The sequence below is a fragment of the Dermacentor albipictus genome, chromosome 4 (genome assembly GCF_038994185.2).
Source record: "Dermacentor albipictus isolate Rhodes 1998 colony chromosome 4, USDA_Dalb.pri_finalv2, whole genome shotgun sequence".
Taxonomy (NCBI): Eukaryota; Metazoa; Arthropoda; class Arachnida; order Ixodida; family Ixodidae; genus Dermacentor; species Dermacentor albipictus.
The window spans coordinates 68,837,619-68,859,993 of NC_091824.1; the positions used below are offsets into that span (position 1 = coordinate 68,837,619).

The 22,375-nt window shown below is 48.2% G+C and overlaps 1 protein-coding gene across 5 annotated transcripts in view; it reads right to left on the reverse strand.

The window, feature by feature from the left end:
- Positions 1-538: 538 nt before the first annotated feature.
- Positions 539-22,375, reverse strand: part of LOC135902046 (atrial natriuretic peptide receptor 1-like) — a 505,847-nt gene continuing 484,010 nt past the window's right edge. For all 5 annotated transcript variants that reach the window (XM_065431934.1, XM_065431930.1, XM_065431931.2 and 2 more), the window contains one exon: positions 539-956. In XM_065431934.1, coding sequence (XP_065288006.1) covers positions 840-956 — 117 coding nt within the window. In that variant the 3' untranslated portion in view covers positions 539-839. The remainder of the gene's footprint in view (positions 957-22,375) is intronic.

A 22,375-nucleotide genomic window follows, 5' to 3' on the forward strand; every position in this document is an offset into this window, starting at 1 on the left:
AAATGACACTGGGAATTTCGCAATGCAAAGTTCGAACTGCAGTCCTCAATTACAAGTTACAATAACAGGCTGAGGAGAAAATCAGCTCTATCGTTCTAATTGCTCTAATTCAAGCACTTCGTAATTCATGTGTACATAAATAATAATCCTCATATACATCTTGTCATTGCAGTGGGTGCCGGTCACAGGTTAAGCAACTTCTGTAACGTTCATTATTAAGGAGCAAAGCACGTCGGAATTCCGTTGTAACGTTATATTCCAGCATGCTTGGTCGTGACAACTGAGCTCTCATCTGTGCATGGCTTCGTGTTTCTTTCGTCCGTGCGAAAAGGTTTCAACTTGTCGTCGTATCTGCGTTTGCTTTCTTGTTCTAAGAAACTACATTCGTTACATGGAAGACGTTTCCAAGATGGCACTTTCCACTGTCTCGTTTCTCGGCCTTTTCGTAGGTGTGCTAGTGGATAAGGGAAACTTACTTATCAGTTAGAAAATATCCTTCGGGTTCATGCAAATAGTAAATCAGAGTCCAGCCAGAGAGTAAGAGACAATATTTCATTTCCTCTGACTTATCGCGGCTGTGATACTCACCCATGTCACCCGAACTTACAGGCGGCACATGTTGGGATTGTTCTTCACTATAGACATGGTGGAAGTGCTGATGCTGTCGCTAACGTAACAGAACGTTGCGCGCGGGCACGGGCCAGAAAAAAGTGCGCAGAAAAAAAAAAGTAAGCACAGCGCTGGAAGTCCGGAAGTATCTCGAAGAGTTGGAGATGAACGATAAGACTCTTGCGCATCCAGTTAGTGTCTACAAACACGCCACCGCCGGGGGTTGTTTCTCAGGAACCTTGCCGCTGTCCGGCCTGGCCGCACCTAATCTTTGGTCCTGGCTCCAGCGTCCGTGTAGGTGCCGGGTCTTCGCCCAACAGGAAGTACGTCGTCTCCATTCCTTTGCCCTGCGTGTTTCACAAGAGATTATTATTATTATTATTATTATTATTATTATTATTATTATTATTATTATTATTATTATTATTATTAAACACACACAAAGTAAACAGGGAGGGAGCAAGCTGACAACTGCCACCGAGAGGGGCACAACGCCTGCCTACTATTTCGGGAGGAGGGAATGAAAAGAGACAAGAGAGCATATGACTCCGATGCAAGCTTGGCGCAATGTCGCAGTCCAGTATAGCGCTGCAACTAACCGAGGACAGTACCGAGGCAAGGAATGGATGGCTGGAAACAACTTTATTTTAAAAGCTTCACATCGTACACTCTAGACTGCGCATTCCTTCGCTCCGATCAGACGTAATAGTGTTGCGAGACCATGCATGTTACAGTAACAGTCACGTTTAAGCAGAAAATCAATGCGATACTTGCGAGATTCCGCCGAATTCTCGCACTTAGGCCTAATTTATTTTATGCACGCCTCCAGTATGCGCGCGCGAACGGCAGAAATTGGCTTACTCTGTGCCCGAATACAACCGTTGGCTGCTTACTGAAGGCGTACAAGCGCGACCTCGACAGGACTGTAAATCAAGTAGCAGAGAACGACTCGGTGGCTTGGCTCCCAGATGTGAAGGACTCCATCATCCCGGCAATCCGTGTGCGCGCCCTCAGTCTACATTGGCACTACTCGTAACTCTCGTTCTTTCTCCCTTTTCCATTCATGCCGGCGCAGAGTAGCAGGCTATGGGGATCAGCCTCTCCTCCGTTTCATGCGTCTTTTTGCAGATGATTGTGTTGTCTACACAACTGTTCCATCTGTGGATGATCAAAATAAACTAAACATCTCACTAAACAGCATTGCGAATTGGTGTGATAGGTGGGGAATGAGGTTCAACATCAGTAAAACAGCATGCGCCACTTTTACACATGAAAAGGTACCTGACATGTTCACTTACAACATGAGAGGCACAGCTATAAGAAGATCAGATACTGTAAAACATTTGGGTGTGACATTCTCAAGCTCGCTCAAATGGGACATTCACATTGATATCACATGTGCAAAGGCATTTAGGCAGCTCAATTTCTTACGTCAGAAATTGGCAACAGCCCCATCCCATGACAAATTAACTGAGTACAAAACCCTCTTCCAGCCACTACTTGAGTATGCAGTATTGTATGGTCCCCGCAGCAGTCTTACCTCATTGATAAACTTGATAGAATACAGCGCGCGGCACTCCGTTTCATTTATTCCAGACACTCGCCGTACGGCAGCGTCACTGCTTTACGTGAACGAGCAAATATCCCAACTCTAATATCAGGAAGGCGTATCGCTGCCATGAAGTTCCTTTTCTTTCTTTGTCACGGGCACATAAATATAGATAAAACAAAGTACATTAGGCAACCCTTCCAACATTCGGAAAGAACAAATCACCGTAAGTGCATCAGACAGTTTACTGCGCGTTGCAACACATTTAAATATTGACTTTTTTCCATCTGCAATTGAAGCCTGGGACCCACTGCCGGAACCAATTGCACATGTTGACTCCATCGACGAACTTGCCACCAGAATACGTGCACTTTTTTATGATTAGGTCTGTTTCCGATTATTTACTGCTTCGCTACAACGTTGCGCTGCGCAAGTGTGTTTTGGCCATTTCCCACCGCATCTGAATTGTTCGTAGCTCTTACCCCTTCCCTGTATTATCAGCCTTGTACTGTGTGCTTTGGTCTGTCATTTTGTTTTCATGTTATATCTATGAATTTTAATAATTAGCGTATTTCATTGCTTTCTTCTGTTTTGACCAACATTGTTTTGTTGTTTTGATTGTGACCCACTCCTGTATGAGCCTGTAAAAAGGCTTACAATATTTCTAAATAAATAAAATAAATAATCAAACGTCTCTCCCTGTCTTTTGATGTAGCAAATAACCGCGATACGACGATGGGGAACTGGCTAACGGGAAAACACTCGAGTATAACGCTCAGTTCAAGCTTCCTGTGGTTTGTTAAAAAAATTAAATTATGGAGTTTTACGTGCCAAACCACTTTCTGATTATGAGGCACGCCGTAGTGGAGGACTCCAGAAATTTCGACCAGCTGGGGTTTTTTAACGTGCACCTAAATCTAAGCACACGGGTGTTTTCGCATTTCGCCCCCATCGAAGTGCGGCCGCCGTGGCCGGGATTCGGTCCCACGACCTTGTGCTCAGCAGCCCAACACCATAGCCACTGAGCAACCACGGCGGGTATGTGGTTTGTTTGCTTTCGTTTTCCAAGAGAAACAACAAATCAGAAAACGTCAGGCATACAAGGCGCAGCACGCATAGATAAGGGCGTGGACCGGGCAGAGGAAGTAATCAAAATCTGGACGGATGCATGCAACTCAAGTTCAACCGCTTCTTCCTTCGTCACTTTACCGGGACTCGTTAGGAAGGCTAAGACGCCTGCGGAATATAAACTGTAACGCGAGTGCCCTTGTCATAGCTACGCTTGCACAGCGTGACGTAACACCGTCAAAATAAAATTGACGGAACATACGCTGAACCTACACCAAATTTTTTTTTATTTAAGGGAAAGGTTTATATACGCGACAGGAGGCAACAAACAAAAATATATAATTCAGAAAGATGGATTCGCAAAACCTTGCCGATCCAAGCGACAGCGAAGCAATGAAAGTAAAAGAAAAATGAAGTTTCTGGTTATGAGTACAGCGCACGTCTAATCAATTTTCTCAGTCTCCCTCCTTTTATCCGCGTTAGGTCACGTCGCCCAGGCATAGCTACCAAACCCGCACCACGTTGGCCTCCTTTCAGTCATTTTTACATTGCGGCGTCAGGGAAGTACAAGGCCATAACCCGGAACGCGCAGACGCAGTGTTTATCTGAAATGGAGCAGCCACCATGCTTTCGCAACTGTACAGAGAAGAGGTAAACACGGCGCTTGCGTTTTCTCACTTCGCTTACACCGCGCAGAAGTGAATGGGCTGGGACAATTCCCTTTCGCGCTAACGCACATTGCGCTGCGAACGCTACCTTGCGACAAGCGTAAATGGAAACAAATGGAGCGAGTAGCGCGAACAAAGCAGGATGCGCGACTTCCACCTTCGCATGTTTACATCGTTGCACCCTCCGTGCGCAAGAAACGCTAAAGACGTTGTTTGCCGGGTGTCCCTGCACTTTCTTGCCTGCAATAACCGCTGCGGGCTCTACTTCGTAGTGCCGGAGCCTTGTCATTCTGGCACAAGGGCCTCTCGAGCGAGATGTCGTCCTTAAAACGATCCAGCAGCAAAAGAGAGTCGTAAATAAGGGACGATGTTGGCTACGCGCGAATCATGAATTGTTAAGACCTGTGAAGGAAGGCCTAATCAGGCAGTGAGAAAAGTATAAGCTGCGTGCTAACTGCACGGAGGAAGGGGTTGTTGTGTACATTCACGTTCAAGATGTCCTGAAAGACGGTGCCCGTGGTCTAATGTGACCCAAGACTGCTCCGTGGTGAAGGCATACACGAACAACTGGTTTAATGAATACCGGTAATTGTAACAGTGTTCAGTTCATCAATTGTTTGTATGTCGGCACGGCTGCAATCTTGAGGGCCCGTTTTATTCGTACTGCAGGAGCTCACATTGAACACGACTGTACGTAAGCGTCATTGTACCCGCTTCACCTGAACAAAAGAGGAGTTTCAATTGTGTTTTTCCGTTGTCATGGGAGGATACTCTATGCAAAGTTCCGACGTTCTAGGATGCAAGTCTGAAATGGCGTTATCTTACACCGAAGCTGTTAGTCTCTAGTTGGTCGGGTTTTTTCGCGGCGTGCTCAGTCAAAAAACGGCAGCGGAAAAGGGGGTCTTTGAGTTTCCGCGTAACAGAATTATGTTTTCTCGTACACTCGAATTGAAATTCGATGCTATTATGTCTAAGTTGTGTGGAAGTCGTACTTTACAAATTTTATGACACACGTTACTTTGAGAAATTCAATTACCGTAATTGTACGATTCTAACGCGCACCTCTTTTCAATACAAGGTGCGTTCAAATTGACATGCGCGTTACAATGGGGAATAATTCTACTCAAAACCAAAAAATGAAACCAATTCTTACTAAAAGAAAGGTCAATGCGAGGAAGCTAGCCACACTACCATCTAACTGGTCGTCTAGAGAAAGCGTCGCTCAGAGACATCGCCAGGTGGGTCCACGGTGTGTGGAATGCCTTCCAGCAGATAATGGCTGCGCCAGCCTTGTAGCGTTTCTAGCGCATTTAATGGGATTGAAGATGACTTTCTGTTGTAGGTGGACAGCGAAAATGAGGGGTCGTTGGACTCTGATAGCCACTGGCCGCTAATATTCAGGTGCGTGCCTGTCTGTGTGCTTTTATATGTTCCGTAAGATCGGTTCAACACGGTACACGTCGACTCAGGTTTCGTTACTTGATGTGCGCGGTAGAATCGGCACCAAGTTAGTTTTTTTTTATATTAGGGCAGGCAATTTAACTGCGCGTTACAACTGGTGGCGCGGTAGAAATGTGCAAATAGGCACTTGGGCCAGGCGGCAGACCCAAAAACAAACGGCAGCTACAAAACGACTTTGTCTTTCGGTTTCTGCGTAACAGATTTATGTTTTCTCCTATATTCGAAAAACTATCGGAAGCTACCATGCCTGCAGCTTGCGTGTCTGTCGTACTTTACGCAATCGCTGAGGTAATTTATTGTTGAGCGCTGCTCTCAGGCGCCCGCTCCTGCGATGAGTGTCGGCGTTCCTGGCGTGACCGAGCGAACGAGCACAGCGAAAGATGAGAGCGAATGGGGCGCGAAGGGATATAAAAAAAATCGGCGAGAGAGAAGAGGCGTGAGGAGGAAAGCGGAGAGGAGGGTGCAGCGGAACCATGAGGCGGAAAGCGGAGGAGGGTATGGCGAAAGTGAGAGAAGAAAAGCGTAGTGCGGCGACGGTGGCTACGAGATGGCACCAGGGTAGCTCGCGTCGTCTGGGAGGTTTGTCGGCGGCGGCTTCTGTGAATCGCGCCCACGCGTCACCCACGCGCTGGCTCTCTTGCTCTCCAGATTAGTGAGGCAGTGGCGCCACACTTCGACTTGTTTGCAACGTTCCACACGAGACCGATTGTCCACGCCAGCCAATATATCGCGAAATGACACGCGTATGTAGCTGCGCTAAAATTTTGCTGTAGGGAGTATCGTAATCGTCGGGGAATTTTTTACACAATAGTGTAGTTCAATATGGCACTGGTGCTTCGCGGACGGCCTAGAAGAATGAGGATGTAATGAGGATGTAATGCGGATGTGCACACACGTCCGTGCGCGCGCGACGTACGTCGCTTGTGATGGTGGGGCTTGTGTAATCTCGCGTAACGTCCGCAAAACAGCTTCGCTGTGCATCCACTTTCACAACGTGGAATGGAGGAGGATATGTTTTATCAGCTGGTAGTTTCGTACTACATATGCACGGAACGCCAGCAGATGAAGATCAATGAAATCTCCCTTGGTGGCATGAAGACGCAAAACGCCGACTCCCTTCGATCGTTTTTTCGAGTTCACATCTAGGGGTATCTGGATCGTCGCGAGAGCCGAAAGACACACATAACAGGGAGCGATGTCTTCCGTTTTTCTCCGCTGCTTGCGTTGGTGACGTTGCGTGAGTTATCTTCTAACTTAAACGTGTTGAAGGAGGCGTTGGTCGGTACATACAATGTTACGCCCACCGAACCACGTGGAGACTGCCGGAACAAGTTATATACACTTATAGTGCGGGTACTGTGGATCACCAACAGTGGGTACGAGAGCTCCGGTAGAGCTAGACAGGCATTCGAAACACATCACACTCACCCCAGACATACCAGCCGTAGAATCGCTCTTTCTTCACTTGGGGGAGGCCCATCAATGCTTTGTTAGGCAATGTAAGTGAAACTACGTATAGCGCACCTCACGGCAACCTCATAATTTTGTGCTGGGGAGCCCACCCATCACAAATGGCAACAACTATGCAACAAGTTGCAGGGCAGTCTTAGCATGGCCAAAACATGTTCGCTGCTAAGCCATCTTCTTGACCACAAACAAAGAAAAGCAGTTAGCCAGCAAACAATTCAATGTCTCCTCTGCAACCATCCGGGTTCTGACGAGGACTTCCCGGGCGAGTTGCGGGCCCGGTACATAGGCGATTTCAAATTCAAGTACAGCAAGGACGACAACCACGACATGTACAAGCCCATCACCATCTCTGAGGTGCAACAAGCGATTCATGCACTCACACGAAACACCACCCCAGGCAAGGTCAAAATAAATTAGAAGCTCCTGCACAGTCTGGACGACGACACCATTCACTCTCTTACTGACCTCTTTAATCATCATTGGGAAGTGGGTACGTTACCACCGGATCGGTAGCACAAGGACATCATCCCCATTCTAAAGCCTGGTAAAACCTCCAGCTTAGAGAATTTGAGATCAATATCAATGACTTCATGCCTAGGGATGCTACTGGAACATGTCATTCTAAACTGACTTCAAACCTAAATAGAATTCAGTGACTTGCTTTTAGAAACGGTGTTCGGATTTCAGCCCCACCATTCTACCCACATCTTCCTTTAGCTGAAGGAACAAGTCTTTAAACACATCTCCCCACACAACACCGCAGCGATCCTAGCACCCAACCTCAAAGGCGCTTTCGACACCATATTTACAAACTTAAGTCTCACCAAATGTGGTCGTAATACAACTACAAAAGCGCCTTCCTAACCAACCACACGGCCATAATAGGCCCCACAAGGTGCTGTTCTATCACTCACCCTTTTCAACATTGCTATGATGAAACTACCTGACAAGCTCATCTCGACAGCAGGAATCAGGCACGCATTTTACGCTGATGATATCACTATATGGACCCCCACTGATTCCGAAGGAGAGAAACAAGCCGCTCTCCAACAAGCGACCGACGTCGTCCAGCAATATGCAAAAGCAAGCGGTCTCCGATGCTCCACCGTGAAGTCCGAACTGTAGGGCGTTCGACAGAAATACCGAAGAAAACGTAATGAAATAGCCCACATCACACGACGGTAAAAGAAATACGCACAGCAAACCACGTCCGCATCCTCGGCATCCTCATACGACAGGACGGCGGAGGCGAATACACCATCCAACGTCTCAAGCAGACCACCTTCCAAACCATGCGAATGGTCAGCCGCAACACCACCAGAAAATACGGACTGAAAGAAGACGACATAACCCGGCTCGTCCAGGCCATGATAATCAGTCGCATCGCCTACATTGCCCCGTACCTGCCCCTTCCTACTAAAAATAAAAATAATAGAGGCATACGTCTGTGGAAAGCATACAAGCAACCACTCGGCCTACTCCAGCAAATAGCCACACTCAAGCTCGAAGCACTTACAGCCCAAACACAATAAGATAATTCAAAGACGCCACCTCACAAGCCAACGAGAACGCCTAGCTCTCATCTCAACAGACAGAAAGGAAAGGTCCTAGCGTGCATAGGATACCCACCACCGGGCCGAGTCCACGAACAAGCAGTCTATCGGGCGCCATCAAACAATCCGGGAGCACATCAAAGTATAGCCCCCATCCCCAGAAGTATGCACACGGAACATCATGCCGATCGTCGCCAAGCTCGCGCAAAGACCCTCCAGACAAGGATACGGCAATCTTCCCACCACAAGCTAAGCAGATGCTGAGCAGTATGCCCTCAAAGGGCAGCCATGACGGCCAGCGTTGTCAAGCATAACCTTCACGCGGTGGTCTCGATCACGGTCTGCACTATCAATGCCCTCGAAGCGGAAGAGACAGCCATCGCCTTGGCCATCACCTCCAGTCAAACCAACGAGCGCGTCACAATTATTACTGACTCCGAAGCAGCTTGTCGTGGCTACACCAGAGGCAGGCTATCTTTTCTTGCCCACCGGCTTCTCAAACAAGCCTCCAAATTCCCGGACGTTGGCATAGTATGGACTGCAGCACACGAGTCTCTCCATGGAAATCAGTGTGTGATACGCTACAGCCTGTTGTGCCATTACCACCATCCCGGATTCCGAATCTGCAAGATGCAGACTTTATCCTGCGAGCGCCCAAATTCTCCCTTGACAAGTCAAGATGCTGATCCGTCAGGCAGCGGTGTCCTGCGGAGAAGCATCGGCAGGCAACATGTTCAAACGTGTCACCGAGTGCCAGACAGCCCGGCGCCGCACCTCCTTTTGCCTGGAGGTCACCGCGCGCGCGAACTTTGAACCGGGTGGCCAGCGCGGACGCTGGTTGGACCTCTCGGACGACCGTCGAGTGCTGGCTTTGTATTGGGCCGTTTGAGTGACAATGGTTCTCGGGGATTATAAAGCCGCGAGGCGGCCGCCTCGAAAACCGGATCCGCCGACCCACCGGGAGCCAGTGCCGCTCTCGACTGGGGTGAGATGTGTCACGCGTTTTCGCCGGACGTCGCCGTGCGAGAACAGTCGCGTTTGCTGTGAGCTCTCGGCCCCAGTGCCGATCCGATCCTGTCCTGTATAATGACCTGTATATAATGTATAAAATCCCTTTCGTTATTCTCACCGACGCCTGACTCGGAGTCTTCGCTACCAACGCTCTGTCACGAAACGGGTGACGAGCGCTACGGGACCACCACAAAGTCGTAATAGTGGTGTAGCGGTGCAAAGTCGTAACAAGCCCGAGTTCATGCCAGCCGGGCGCCACAATAGAGTGATACGGCCGCATCTATGCAGCCCGTACTTTTGTAATACAATGCCGTAATACAACAACGGAGATTGAAAAGACGACAATACCCACTTCCACACAAGACCCTCTCACGTGAAGACGCCGTAGCATGGCGACAATTACAAACCAACACATACATCTAAGCAGACTACACGCGATACACCCCACACTACACTCCCATATACACTAATACGTGGGTTTAATTGGAAGTTAGAATCTCCAGTGAGTTCATGGACGCCCCAGTCGATTTAACATTCGCGCGTACATTTGAGACCATTATCATTATTGGATTTTTACCTTCGTAATATTTTACCCGCTTTGAATTTTACCGCAGCCGGTCTAAAACCTCGCTAACCTCCCTGTCTCTCCCTCTCTGTCGTTTCTCTAGCCATTTCTTGTTGCATATCGGCACTCTTCACACTTACCAAAGGTTCGTACTATAAGCCAAATGCATTCAAATCCGCTAGCTCTGTTAACTACGTTGCCCTACTTGAGTAGCTTTTTACTGTCAATTAGTCTCTGGTGAGGGAGCATGCTTTGTCCGCTTGTTGCTGTCTCTTTGAAACCACCTACGTAAGGAATTAACAGCAGCCGAACAAAGCCAGAACAAACGCGTAGCGAACACTCTGACAAGCGGTCTTGTCAGCTTTAGGCCAACGGAGAGCAGGGAAGCGTGCTTTCGTTACTGCCGGTGCACATATAGCCTTGCATGTGATAGTCATGAGCACGTGTATCAGGAAAATATATTTTTAGAATGCTGCAGACGGGATCTTTCCCGTCGCGGGGATTCCTCAGTAGGATGTACTCGGATGTGGACCCTAGTTGTCCTGACTGCACTGAAACCTTTTGCTCAATGGCTCACATGCTCTGGCGATGTCCCGCGTTGCCTAACGACTTCCTCTCCAGCGAAGCCGAGTGGGAGGAGGCCATCAGAAGCACGGTACTCCGAAAGCAAGCCCAGGCTATCCAGAGGGCCCAGGAAAGAGCGGAGCGTCACGGCGTTCTGTCCTTTACGTGGGCGCGGCCAGCGGCTACAATGGCCTCCCGTTAGGAGGTCCTGAAAGTAGCTCCTCAGGACTAAATAAAGTTCGTTGTCTGTCTGTCTGTCTATTCGCGGCCTAACCATGTAGGCTTGAACCAAGTGGTGCGCCTAATTCTGCTAATGCAGTATATTGAGATAACTGCACGTTGCACGGCTTTTCTGACCCGCCATGGTGGCGTATAGTGGCTGTGGCGTTGCGCAGATAAGCCAGAGGGCACGGGATCGAATGTATTTTGACTGGGGTGAAATGCAAAAAAAAAAAAGACCAGTGTATCCTGCATTGTATGCACGTTAAAGAACCCCAGTTAGTCAAGCATTAGCCCGGAAGTCTCCCCCCCCCCCCCCCCTACGGAGTGCCTCATAATCAAATTGTGGTTTTGGCACGTGCGTAAAACCCCAGAATTTCTTTTTTAATGGCTTTTCTAGAATATTTCTTTCCTCTCTGACTCTGCGTTTCTTTACTTTTGCTCCCGTCTATACGCGGTGCACACAAGGCTAGAAGCTGCAGATTTAGAATGCTGAAACACATCCCACATTGTACAGTCGCGCTCGTAAGTTTGGCGAGCAGGGAAGCGCGTGGCAAATGGGATGTGCATGGGCGCCGTCTGACGGCGTGGTTCTTGCAGTCGAGAGCGTTGCAGCACGCCCATCCTTACACGCTGGCCCGCTCGCTCGCTCGGTCGCTCGCTCGAATCACGCCGATGCGCGTGCTGTTCATCGGAATTTGCAATCGCCACTGCCACTATAGTGCGGCGGCGCCGCAACCACGGTTGCCAAGGCCCCATTTCCAAATTACAGAAACACCTGGTCACACCACCAATACTGGCGGCTGTCGAACAGTGACATTTTACCATTCTTAAGAAACGTGAACACGTCTCTTTCGTTTCTATACGTAGTTCTGTCGCGGCTGTCTGTCACGCATTCTGCGTAGCGGCCCACTCCCGGCACAAACCTCTCTCACCGGCTGCCGAAGGCCGCCATAATCGTAAAGCGCTATTCAATGTCTGTCTCTCTTTAAGAGTGCCAGCCGCTTCCATACATGTTACGAAATGCAAATGAAAGATTGCACGCACGATAACTAAACGTCAACTTTTTTTCATGGCCGACAGCGGTTTGCGCTAAGCCTGTCCCGTGCCGTAGAAAACGCGAGCGGTGTTTATCGCCCAGGCAGTCATGGCAAAAGCACCAGCAGTGCGACCAGGTGCTTGCGTAATTCGGAAACGGCACCGAGCTCGGCACTCAGGAATCGCGGCTGCGGCGTTGAGGCTGCGACGAATTCTCATGAACGACACACACGTCGGCAGTGTTACGGTTCACTTTGTGCCGCAATGAATGGAGCGGATGTCAAACGCCTGAAACACGACGCGCCTAATCGCCGCGCTCGTCAACATGAAAAAAGTTGTCCGTCCGATGCGTGCGACGGGATTATGAACGAGTGCAAATCCTACTCTCCTTTGTCCTACGTTAACGTCCTCTACGCCCGGGAGTGGTTTTCCTCTGTATTCCTCTGTGCGGGTTGACCCGACGTGTGCTGACACGGTACTCTACCAAGGAGCAAGATAGAATGAGGTTGCCCGGATGGTGGAGGGTATAAGAAAACCAGCGAGCCGCCCCAGGAGACATCTTCTCTGTCCTTGCGTGTAGGTGCACGCACGCTCAACATTGCTGTATTTTTGTCTTGGAGCGCACTGCTCACCCGTAATGATATATTAAACGTCTGTTATTATTTTTTACATCACCTCGTCTTCCCTGCCTAACCCTCTCCGATGGTAAAACTGATTCAAGCCCCCAAAAGACGCTGTTGAAGGACGCCGAAGCCCAGCCCCCGTAGCAACTGGTGGCAGCCTTAACTGCAGGGAACGAACGAACCATGGAGCCTCATACAAATACTAGAGCGAACTGTGATGATGATGATGTTTGAGGTTTAATGGCGCAAGGGCCAGGTATGGCCAAAGAGCGCCATGCTAGTGGTAATGAATATGTCGTGGTCTGATGGGCTCTGTTAATTTAAAGTGACTTGGCTGTAGAGGGGCCTAAAAGAGTTTGTGTAAATTGCATAAAAATTACCCGTAATAAAATTATGGCAATGAATAAAGACATGTACTATGATCACTAAAATACATCAAGAAGAATGATGCATTATATAAAATATGCGAGAGACTAAAATTGTCTAAGAGCACTACTGCCTCGCCAGAGCCCTTGAAACGCAAGGGCCGAGAGGCATATGCTATACAAGATAGCTATCACAGCGGCATCCTCTGGAGAGAGGAGACGCTATGAACGTATGGGGCTAATTACATGTAACACAACATCTTTCAGGAAGTCTAGGACTGCGTTAGTGTCAAAGAGTGGTTCTGGGCCAAGTAACATTACAGGATGAAGGGGAATATGCTGCCGGTATGCTAACGGAAAATGTTTCTTTCTGTCAGATTCGGCTTTCCGACACTCCAGGAGGACATGGAGGACGGTCAGCCTCTCTCCGCATCTCCCACAGGTTGGGGGCTCATTTCCAGTGAGTAAAAAATTGTGGGTGCCAAATGTGTGTCCTATTCTTAGACGACAGAATAGGACATCTGTTCGGCGTGATTTTGTAGCAGAGGGCCAGAGTCCTAACTGTGGCTTAATTAGGTGGAGCTTATTATCTGTTTCCGCGTCCCACATGCGTTGCCAGTGGCCGCGCATCCTCCTTCGCAAGAAAGGCCTGAGATCTGTGACAGGCACCTCAGCGGTAGGGTTAACGGCTTGCGATGCGATAGACGTGGCCATCTCGTCCGCCAGAACGTTGTCCTCGATGCTCCTATAGCCAGGCACCCAGCATATAATGATATGCTGGTTAGATACGTACGCTTTACACAAGACGGTGTAGAGTTCATTAAATACGGTATTTTTATGTTTGCTGAGTGACATTAAGGCCTTCACGACGCTGAGAGAGTCTGTATAGATCGCTGCTTTCGGAAGTTTCGATTTTCTTATGTGCTTTACAGCAGAGAGTAGTGCGTAGGCCTCGGCCGTAAAGATACTTGTTTCCGGATGCAGTACATCGCATTCCGAAAACGATGGGCCGACGGCTGCATAGGATACCCCGGCATTTGACTTCGAAGCGTCTGTGTAGAACTCTGCGCAGGAGTGCTTGTGCTGGAGTTCTAGGAAGTGCATTCGGATTTCGGCCTCAGGAGCGTACTTTGTAACTTTTATAAAGGATATGTCACATTGTATCACCTGCCACTCCCAAGGAGGTAAGAGCTTGGTTAGGTGCATTAAGCGATGCTCGAGGAGCGGGACATGCATTTCATCGCTAAGCTGCTTCACACGCAGCGAGAAAGGCTGTCTTATGGAGGGACGATTGCTGAAAAGTGTAGCGCACGTCATATCGGTAACGTTATGAAAACATGGATGTTCAGGATTGGAGCGTATTTTAAGGAAATATGTAAAGCTAACGTATGATCTCTGTAGGTGGAGAGACCATTCATTCGATTCGGCATATAAACTTTCAATCGGGCTTGTTCTGAAGGCGCCCGTGGCTAAGCGGATACCTAGATGGTGAACAGGGTCAAGCATCTTTAGTGCGCTCGGGGCGGCAGGGTTATATACCACGGCACCATAATCTAATCGTGACCGGATGAGGCTTTTATAGAGATTCATTAGGCACTTCCTGTCACCACGTAGTCTGGGATAGAAGTTTCATTAGGTTCATTGTTTTCAGACACTTTTCTTTAAGATGTTTAATGTGTGGGACGAAAGTAAGTTTATTGTCGAGTATAACACCTAGAAATTTGTGCTCTTTGTTTACAGGTATCTGATGTCCACACATTTCCAAGCAAGGATCCGGAACCAGGCCTCTCTTCCTTGTAAACAGCACGCAAGAACTCTTTTGAGGATTGATTTTAAAACCATTTTTCTCTGCCCACCCTGACACCTTGTTCAATCCATGCTGTACCTGTCTCTCGCATACTGCGAGGTTACAGGATTTGAAGCCTATTTGAATGTCGTCCACATAGACGGAATACAAAATGACCGGTGGTAAGGAAGCACGAAGCGTTGTCATCTTAACAATAAAAAGTGTGCAGCTGAGCACGCCTCCCTGGGGTACACCAGTTTCTTGTGTAAAAGGACGTGACAGCACATTGCCGACTTTCACCCGGAAGGTACTATCGGACAAGTAGCTTTTCATTACGTTGAAGATATTACCACGAATGCCCATTTCCGATAAGTCTCGCAAGATGCCGTATCGCCACGTTGTGTCATACGCCTTTTCCATATCGAGAAATATCGAGAGGAAGAACTGTTTATGTATAAATGCGTCCCGGATATTTCCCTCAATACGTACAAGATGGTCGGTTGTGGAGCGCCCTTCTCGGAAGCCACACTGATAGGGATCAAGCATTTTGTTCTGTTCAAGGAAATGGATCAGTCGCCGATTTATCATTTTTTCAAATACCTTACACATGCAACTTGTGAGGGCTATCGGGCGGTAGCTTGCCACTGAGGAAGGATCTTTGCCTTGTTTTAAAACAGGGACCACAATGGCTTCTTTCCATGTGGTCGGAAGGTACCCTGCGTCCCAGATAGTGTTGAAAAGTGTAAGTAGTGTTACTTGTGTGTCATTGTGTAAGTTTTTCAGCATTTCGTACATGATTCTATCAGATCCTGGTGCGGAGCTCTTGCATGCGCTCAAGGCAGCTCTCAATTCGGCAATGCTGAAAGGACGGTTGTAAGGCTCACTCTGTTGACATTTTGTCATGAGTGGCTTACATTCTTCTATTTGTTTATATTTCAGAAAGGATTGCGAGTAATGGTTGGCACTTGACACGCTTTCAAAGTGCTCCCCAAGTGAGTCCGCCTGATCTTGTAGGGTATCGCCTTCTGTGTTTACCAAAGGGAGTGCATATGCTTGTCGTCCTCTTATCCTATTGACCCTGTTCCAGGCTTTGGCCTCATCTCTGAACGAGTTAATACTCGATAGAAAGTTCTGCCAACTTTCTCGTCTGGCCTGTCGGCGGGTTCTTCTGCCTTGGGATTTTACTTTTTTAAAATTTATAAGATTCTTCGCAGTGGGGGAGGCGCGCAGCAACCCCCATGCCTTGTTCTGATTCTTACGAGCGATCCTACATTCGCCGTTCCACCACGGTACACGTCGTTTGCATGCCAAACCACTTACTTCGGATATGCATTTTGATGCGACATCTATTATGAAGGCTGTAAAGAACTCGACTGCAGCATCAATTCCTAACGAAGACAGCTCAGCCCATGAGATACAAGTAAGAGATTGAAATTTCTCCCAATCAGCTGTCTCAATCTTCCACCTAGGAGCGTGTGGTGGATATTCGTTTTCTTTTGGAGATCTTAGCAGTATAGGGAAGTGGTCGCTTCCGTAAGGGTTGTCGTTAACTTCCCATTCCAGCTCAGGCAGTAGAGAAGGCGAGACTATGCTAAGATCTATGGAAGAATAGGTTCTGTTTGTAAGAGAGTAATATGTGTGTTCCTTTTTATTCAACAGACAAGCACCAGAAGAAAAAAGGAACTGTTCGACAAGACGTCCTCGTGCATCTATTCGAGGGTCGCCCCACAGGTAGTTATGTGCATTGAAATCGCCAAGAACAGCATAGGGGTCTGGCAATTCATCAATAAAGGACTGAAATTCATGTTTGCTTAGTTTATAATGTGGGGGTATATAAAGTGAGCAAATAGTGATAAGCTTGTTTAGCAGAATAACTCGAACCGCCACTGCCTCAAGGGCCGTTCGTAGCTGCAAACGTTGACAGGCTATGCTTTTTTGAATTACAATGGCGACACCGCCCGATGATGCGATAGCATCGTCGCGATCTTTGCGATAAGTGACGTGGTGTCGAAGAAAATTTGTGTGTTTTGGTTTTAAGTGTGTTTCCTGTAAACACAGCACTTTTGGATTGTGTTTGTGGATGAGTTCTTGTACATCATCAAGATTTCTAAGGAGACCTCTGACGTTCCATTGTATGATTTGTGTATCCATATTTAGTGTAAATTAGTGCTGTGTGTACGGAAACGGAAGTGATGCATTAGATTACAGAGCTCTTTCGAGGCCCTGTAACCGGGGTTTTGCCTTTTTTGAAGCGTTCGAGGGAACCTCGCCGCTCCTTAGGCGCTTGGCGCACCGTGGGGATAGGTGTTGTGTCCACTGCCTCTTGTGAGGCGCCGGACACGCGCTCTTGCGAGCGAGAAGTTTTTCGGGAGAGTCTCACCTCGGAAGGCAAAACCCCTGCGCCCACCTGCCCGGAGGTCGATGGGGCTCCCTGTGGAATTTGGCTGCGCCGGCTGTTGCCAGCGCTGGGAGGGGCCGGGGAGGTCGAGGCAGCCTCGGCTGCGCCTACCTTCGGGGCCACTATCGGTACTGCGGGATCGCTGCGCGTAGCGCAGGTTGCCGCCGATAACTCTTGTGGGGCCGGCAACCCAAGGGTAGCCTGGCCGGTTTGCTGGTTGGATGGAGTAGGCTTACCTACTTCCACCCTGGGGGCAGAAGCCAAAGGTGCCTGCTCGCTGCACGCGGGCATGGCACTTGGCATTGGCCGCTGCGACGCCGCCCCCCGACGCGCCGCATCAGCATAAGGTGTGTTGTGGAAAGGAGAGCACCTTTTACGGGCTTCCTTAAACGAAATATTTTCCTTGACTTTAATGGTGATTATATCTTTTTCTTTCTTCCAGTTTGGACAGGAACGTGAGTAAGCGGGATGGTCACCACTGCAGTTTACACAGTGAGGTGTGCCACTGCAGTTGTCGGAGGGGTGGCTCTGCACTCCACATTTTGCACAAGTTATTTGACCACGGCAGCTCTGCGAGCCATGGCCGAACCTCTGACATTTGAAACACCTTCTAGGGTTGGGGATATATGGTCGAACATTTAATCTGATGTATCCTGTTTCGATAGTTTCTTGCAGTGTGCTGGATGCAAATGTTAGGATAAGATGCTTTGTGGGGATTTCCTTGTTGTCTCGTCTAAGTATAATACGTTTTACTTCAGTGACATTTTGTTCTTTCCATCCTTCCAAGAATTCAGCTTCTGTCAAGTCTAGGAGCTCTGCCTCTGACACGACTCCCCGTGAGCTGTTCATTGTTCGGTGTTGTGTAATAGATATTGGTATGTTACCAAATGTCACAAGACTGCCAAGCTTTTCGTACTGTTGTTTCTGAGGGATCTCAAGGAGAAGGTCCCCGCTAGCCATTTTAGTTACCTTATAACCTGACCCTAAGGCTTCGGTCAAAGATTTTGCTACTGTGAATGGAGAAATAAATCTAGCTTGTTTTTCAGGACTCTCACTGTGTACTACGTGGTATTTTGGATAGGTCTCTTTCGTGCGGTTGAAACAAGTGCTTAAGTCTTCGGTGCGTCCCCTCTTCTGAGGGTGACGATCAAGTAGGCGGGGAAATGCGGGTGTTCCCATAGTAATTTGGTATGTTTTCAGCAGCAATGGCGGCCACCCACCATGGAGCCCAACTTGGGGACGCTGCAGGACTTAACGGGTAAGGCTGCAGGCGCCAACCGTACACTGCCACTATAACCTAATATATTATACCCAAGGGAGGGCACATACACAAGGTTAACCCTTGCCGCCGTGGAGAAAGGAAGTAAATGGAAGAGTGAAGAAGACAGGAAAGATGAAAAAGGCGAGAGAGAAAGACGAAGATTGGAGAAGAGGACAGGAAAAGGCGACTGCCGATTTTCCCCGGGTGGGTCAGTCCGGGGGTGCCGTCTACGTGAAGCCGAGGCCAAAGGGGTGTGTTGCCGCCGCCGAGGGGCCGTAAAGGTCCAAACACCCGGCATTGGCTCAACCCCCAGGATCCCCTTTTCCCCGGACACGGCTAGGCCGCGCACGGCTACACGCGGGAGGTTCCAACCCTCGTGTGCTCGGGTACGTGGTGTCGCAACACACCAAACGCCTGCTGACGCAGACGCCCCTGCGGCGGGAGCGAACTGTGGCGCTAATGTCTACGGGAGCTGTAAGCGGAGTGGTTCAGCCAGCATGAAAATGATGGGTAGTACATGCATTTGCCTAAACGTCGTCCTTCTGAGTTTAAATAGCTTCGTTTCTTTGTAAAGTGATCATACCTAAGAGCGTACTGCGTTATAAATAATTAAATAAGCAGGACCTCTAGCACAGAAGCCCGACATCGTAACCATAGCGACATGGACGCATCGACAAGCGGAACCACTTTAATAACAAGCGAGTATGCGTGCTTGCCGAGTCTTATTGACTTCTGCATTAAAAAAGAATACTATAAATTGCTTTAACATTTAGGGCAATTTAGGCCCAGATAAGGCGTAATAAACGAAAGAACAAGGAGGTCTGAAGCCCGAAGCACGAAGATTAGACAAATCCATGTAGGCCTACTGCCTATCATTCCTATGGTAGCTGAAGGATCGCAGCATCAGAGTTCTCCCCAGTAATTACAGGAAACTCTATGGAATGAACTTGCAGGGCAGCGAGTAAGGAGGCACGCGCTTCCATGGCTTCCAAACCTATGGGCACGACTGTGCGCTTCCATGGCTTCCAAACTTATGAGCACGACTGCACACTTTCATCTTCCAGTAGTTCGGACAAGCTATCTACAATATAACCCCGGCTTCCGACTCTTTGCCTCTTTGTTTGTGGCGAAAGAACGGTGTTTAGCGGAAAGAAGGCACGTGGTGACATTAATTCTGTACTCAGTGTACAGTTATGTTAACAGTGCGTTCTGGCATAACTAAAGTGTAACGGCAGAATTTTACAGAATATACAGCATTAATGTTCAACACAGAGTAGTAAAATAGGTGTAAACACCGAGGCACGTTGTCTCGGCAAAGGCTGGCAAGCGGATGGATAACTGCCCCCGCCAGCCATAGTCTACGTTGAATAATGGATTCATGGGCGAGTGAGGGCTGGGCTTTCGGAGGCGCTCGTACTGCAGACAGAGACGAAGGGGGCAGATGGCTTCCGGGTCCTTCGTGCCGTGCTCCCCGAGATTTCGTTTCTGTGTAAGCTGCGTACGAAGGAGGCTTTCTGGTGTTTACGAGCTGGGGTTGACGTGCGGTGTCCTTTCGTGAGCTTCTGTCACTGTCAATTAAAGCCTCAGCGTCGAGTTGCCTCGAAAAAGCGCCGGGATTTGCGCGAAGCGTCGGCAATGCAACGTTACGAGACGCGCAGGTGAATCCTGCGTCAAAGTTTTGGCACTTCACCTATAATTGCGCTTAACATGCATTGGCGCCGAGTGCGGGGAGGGGGGGATGAGGGGGGATGTTTGGGGGCCCCAGACCCCTCCACAGTTTCCCGGCGATGCCAAAGCCCACGCCTCCCCCACACACCTAAAATATCATTATGATATATACACACACTCCTAAAATACCATTATGAGAGTTTTTTTACCCACATCCTTTGAGGTTTCTTTTTACTTGCCTCGACGTTTTCACTTATTTTATGGTGGCTAATGATTTGCGAGGTTACCGCAAGGAACATATACGAGATGAAGAAAGGGACAACACGAAGCGGTGGCTAATAGCTTACCGCATCATTAGTGGCGCGGATGTGTACAGCTTTGAATTCATGCTTTCGTTTCATTTCTGCAAATCTTGACAATAGAAGGACACGCGCATTAGAAGCCCTAGCGGCGGCTGCCTCATCCGTATTTTCTTACTTCAACATTGTTTTGATGTTACACTGTAAACACCATGTACATAGACAATATATTCCCATACACACACAGCACAAAGTGTATTATATTTTTTGAAAGAAGAGAACGTAGCCACTTGAAAATTATTTCTAAAGGTATGGATAGTGTATGCCTAGAGAATGGATGCGTTGCTGTATGTTCACCTGGCCTTAAATTGCTTTGCGCGCTTTTTTGACCCAGAAAAGAACCTGCAGACTTGAGTGACCCCTTCGGCAGAGTCTTTTATCAGCGGCGTGTGAAATGCACATGAATGATATGTGTCCCAGTATTGCTTCTCTTTCGCGTGAGCAGTGCTAAAGACTCATGAAATAACCAGAACTTTGATAATAATTTACAACATTTATTAGCGATTGAAATACCGTCACTTGAACGCACAGGTCATAAATATATGCAGGGTCTCCCAATTAACTATGACGCACCCAGATTAAAAAAGGAGAGCAATTGCATTACTCGAAGAAAACCTATTGCATATTGTTTCCGGTGCAGTAGAGCAGCTTCCAGTATATTTTTCATTACTGACATTTAATTAGGTAATTGTAATTATTTATCTAACTCGAGACGTACTATCCTAATTATCAAAGTGTCAATGAGGCATTCGTAAGCAGAGCCAAGGGACATTTAGCTGCGATATCTTCAGCGACGTACTAATTGCGTACAAATGTTTTTCGACTGATAAATAAACTCCGCAAAATATGAAAAATACCACATGACTGCGCTCTCACCCGCATCATAAAGCAGCGCCCCCTAACAAGCGCCCTCTGAGTTAGCCAGAACGAAATAAAGGAAATAAGGAAAAAATTTCGCTCGAACCAGTTCCTTATCTGCCACGCCCCAGCTGAAGTAACTTGTCCCGTTTGGTGTTGGAAACAAGCTGTGATAGCTATTGTATTTGCGCAGATAAATTGCACGGATGCTTTCTCTCGTTTTCTCTTTTTTTTGCCGCAAAAACTATCATCGGAAAAGCGAATTCACAACGTCTGTGCAAAGGTTTAAAGGTGCGTTTTGTTTCGCCCACGTCACCATGTGTTTCTCTGTTGAGCAGAAGGCAACCATGATCCTTGCCTTGGGAGCTGCAAATGGCAACAAGAGGAAGGCCGCAAATATATATCAGTCATGGAAGTGTGCCGGTAGCCCAAACGCATTGACTATCAGCAGAAATTATGAAAACCTGAAACAAACCGGCAGCTTCAAGAAACAGCGGCGTAGGACTCCCATCTTTGAGTCCTGCTTACATCCGCACAGATGTTTTAGCATTTATGGCCTCAAATCCTCGTGCTAGCGTTCGGGACGTGACCGCCCAGGTGCCAATTTCCAAGTCATCACTTTGGAGGATTATAAATGACGGCCGTTACCCCGTAACACCTTAACCAACACCAATGCTTAGAAAATAGGGACCTGTAGAGTCGTCTAGATTTCTCGAATTTGGTCCTCACAAAAGCCGATAAGTCACCGGTCTTTTTGAGCAACATCATGTGCACAGATGAAGCCGAAACGGCCAGGTAAATTTGCATAATGCACACTATTTGAGTGACTCCGATTCACACTGGGTAAAACGCACTCGGCACTTAGTAACAGTGGTCGTTCATTATGTGGTTCGGAATTTACGCCGGTGCTCAAATCAGTCTCATCTTCTTCGATCACGCACTGACTGGGCAGCGTTAAGCGAACGAAATCCTTGAAGGAGTGGTGGATGAGTTTATCAGCGAAGTCCCGCTGTCACGCCTTCCACTTCTGTGGTATCAGCAAGGTGGGACAGCAGCACACAGCAGCAGCCATGCGAGAAACTGACTGTATGCAACTTTTCATGCGCAATATGTTGGAAGGCACGCGCCTGTAAATTGGCCGGCTAGGTCACCTGACCTCTCTCCTCTCGATTTCTTTCTTTAGGATTACGTGAAAGATCGTGTTTACATGACCGAGGCGGAAGTCAAATGGTCTAAAGGCAAGGGCAGCGGATGTCCGCCATAGAATTTGAACGTCGGTCAT